The 2,860-nt window shown below is 43.2% G+C and overlaps 1 protein-coding gene across 1 annotated transcript in view; it reads right to left on the bottom strand.

Annotated features, from left to right (window-relative positions):
- LOC122546268 (potassium voltage-gated channel subfamily H member 2-like) overlaps nucleotides 1–2,777 on the bottom strand; it is a gene marked incomplete at both ends in the record, with an annotated part of 4,919 nt that extends 2,142 nt beyond the window's left edge. Inside the window, one exon of the mRNA XM_043685042.1 lies at nucleotides 2,532–2,777. Coding sequence (XP_043540977.1) covers nucleotides 2,532–2,777 — 246 coding nt within the window. The remainder of the gene's footprint in view (nucleotides 1–2,531) is intronic.
- Nucleotides 2,778–2,860: the final 83 nt, after the last annotated feature.

Genomic DNA, 2,860 nt, shown 5'->3' on the forward strand with positions numbered 1-2,860 from the left:
GGCACACCGAGAGAGAGACAGAGATGATAGTCAGAGTGGGTGAGGCACACCGAGAGAGAGAGAGACAGAGATGATAGTCAGAGTGGAGTGAGTGAGCACACCAAGAGAGAGACAGAGATGATAGTCAGAGTGAGTGAGGCACACCGAGAGAGAGAGAGACAGAGATGATAGTCAGAATGAGTGAGGCACACCGAGAGAGAGAGAGACAGAGATGATAGTCAGAGTGAGTGAGACACACCGAGTGAGAGAGAGAGACAGATGATAGTCAGAGTGAGTGAGGCACACCGAGAGAGAGAGAGAGACAGAGATGATAATCAGAGAGTGAGGCACACCGAGAGAGAGAGACTCAGAGATGATAGTCAGAGTGAATCAGGCAGAGAGAGAGATACAGAGAGGACAGGTAGAATGAGTCAGGCACACTGAGTGGGACTGAGAGAAAGAGTGAGAGATACAGAGATGATAGTCAGAGTGAGTGAGGCACATAGAGAGAAAGAGAGAGACACAGTGAAGAGAGGGAGGTAGAGTAAGAGCCAGAGGATGCGCACACAGCAAATTGTCTCTTGTTTTTTCCCTCCACTCCAAACTCTGCCTGCCTCCTTTTCTCCCTCTACACCATCCCATTACCTCTTTACTCTTTGCCTAGCCTCTGATAGTTCCCTCTCCCTTTGTCCTGCTCCTATTGTTGCCCCATCTCTCTCTCTCTTTCTGTCTGCCTCTCTATCACAGCGGTGTGTTCCAACAGCTGTGGGAATAGTTCTCATCCTGCTGAATGAACCAATCTCCATGTCTGAGCCTGACAGCAATGCTCAATCATTCAGGCCATCGCGTCAGTTATGTACATATATAATCCCCACAGTGTGAAAACAGGCCATTTGGCCCAACAATTCCACAATGACCCTCTGAAGAGTAACCCAACCAGACCTATTCCTCTATTCTATTTACCCCTGACAAATGCATCTAGTGCTTCCAAATAAACCTGTTGGTCTATAACCTGGTGTTGTGTTATTTTTAACTTTGTACACCTAAGCTACACATCCCTGAACACTATGGGCAATGTAGTACGGCCAATTCATCTGCAGGAGGAAACCGGAGCACCCAGAGGAAACCCTCGTGGACACAGAGAGAGTCTGTAAGCTCCACACAGACAGTTGCCCAAGGCTGGAATCGAACCCGGGTCCCTGGCGCTGTGAGGCAACATGGCTAACCACTGAGCCACCGTGCCATCCCTGTTGTTATAGAGATTAAGGTGGTTTGGGGCAATGTGAATATGTGCCGGTGTTCATTAGTCTGGTGTGTGTCAAACTATGTATGTTTGTTCACATGTACATCTGTTTATTGAAAGATATATATGGCGAATGGGGTTTTTTACACATGACTGTGTGTGCAGATGTGTGTCTGTGTGCGCTGTGTATATGTAAACCACATGTATGTGGTTTACATCTTCGTCTGCATGTGGGTACATGCAGGTCATTCTGCAATAACCTAACAGGTGTATTCCTCTGTAACCTCGTGCTATATAAAAAAAACTCATTCAGCAGAAAGCTTGTGTTGTCCAGCAATGCCATAATTCGCCATTCACGTTATGGCCAATTCACGCTGATGGAACACACATTATAGCAGAACAACTTGTATCTTGATTACATGTGTCTGTGGTTCTGTGCATTTATCTGCATACATGTGTGAGTGCACATGTCTAAATGTTTATGTTTGTGTGTGTATCTATGTTTATGTGAGTATCTATATGTTTGTGTGTGCATGCGTGTGTACGGGTGTATATATATATATATATGTTTAGGTGTGTATCTATATGTTTGTGTGTATACATCTATATGTTTTTGTGTGTGTATCTATATGTTTATGTTTGTGAGTGTGTGTATCTATGTGGGCAGCTGTATACATGTGACTATGTGAATGTGTGTGGGGGCCTGTGAGTGTATGTGAATGTGTGTAAATATCTATATGTTTATGTGTGTTGTATCTCTGTATGGCTATATGTTAATGTGTGTGCATATCTATATGTTTGTGTGTGCATTTGTGTGGGTGTATCGCTGTATGTCTGTGTATATATATGCCTGTGTGTGCATGTAGAGAGAGATGTGTTATGTGTGCATATATGTTTATGTGTGTATATTTATATGATTAAGTGTGAGTATCTATATATTTATATATGTATCTATATGTTTATGTGTGTATATATGTCAATGTGTATGTCTATATGTTTATGTGTGTATGTGTTTATGTGTGTGTCTATATGTTTGTGTATGTGTGTGTGTGTATGTCTATATGTCTATGTGTGTATCTATATGTCTATGTGTGTGTATCTATATGTTTATGTGTATCTATATGTCTATATGTGTGTATCTATATGTCTATATGTGTATGTATCTATATGTTTATGTGTGAGTATCTATATGTCTATGTGTGTGCGTATCTATATGTCTATGTGTGCGAGTGCAGGAGGGCCCTGGTCTTACAAGCCCCATTTTGAACCAGGGCACTGGAAAGGCATCATTTTTAAATTTGTCCTTTACCTCATCGGAGCCAGACCTGAAGATGAGAAGGTCAAATGGAATGGCAGCCACAATGTCGATGAGGAACCAGCCTTTGAAGTAGTGGATGGCGATCTTGGCTGGGTGACTCACCACCTCATCGTTCTCGTTGACGTAGGTGGTGCGGAAGTTGATGATGATGTCGATGATGAACATGATGTCGACAATCAGGTCCACAATGGCCAGTGGGTTGCATGAGTAGCCACATTCCAGACGTTTCTCCTCTTCCTGATCATTAAGCAGGAAGGCAGCAGAGTAAGGAGTGAAGATGGCAGTGTGTATGACCAACAGAAGAATGAGCCAGTCCCAGA

Source organism: Chiloscyllium plagiosum, unplaced genomic scaffold, assembly GCF_004010195.1.
Source record: "Chiloscyllium plagiosum isolate BGI_BamShark_2017 unplaced genomic scaffold, ASM401019v2 scaf_11467, whole genome shotgun sequence".
NCBI classification, from domain to species: domain Eukaryota; kingdom Metazoa; phylum Chordata; class Chondrichthyes; order Orectolobiformes; family Hemiscylliidae; genus Chiloscyllium; species Chiloscyllium plagiosum.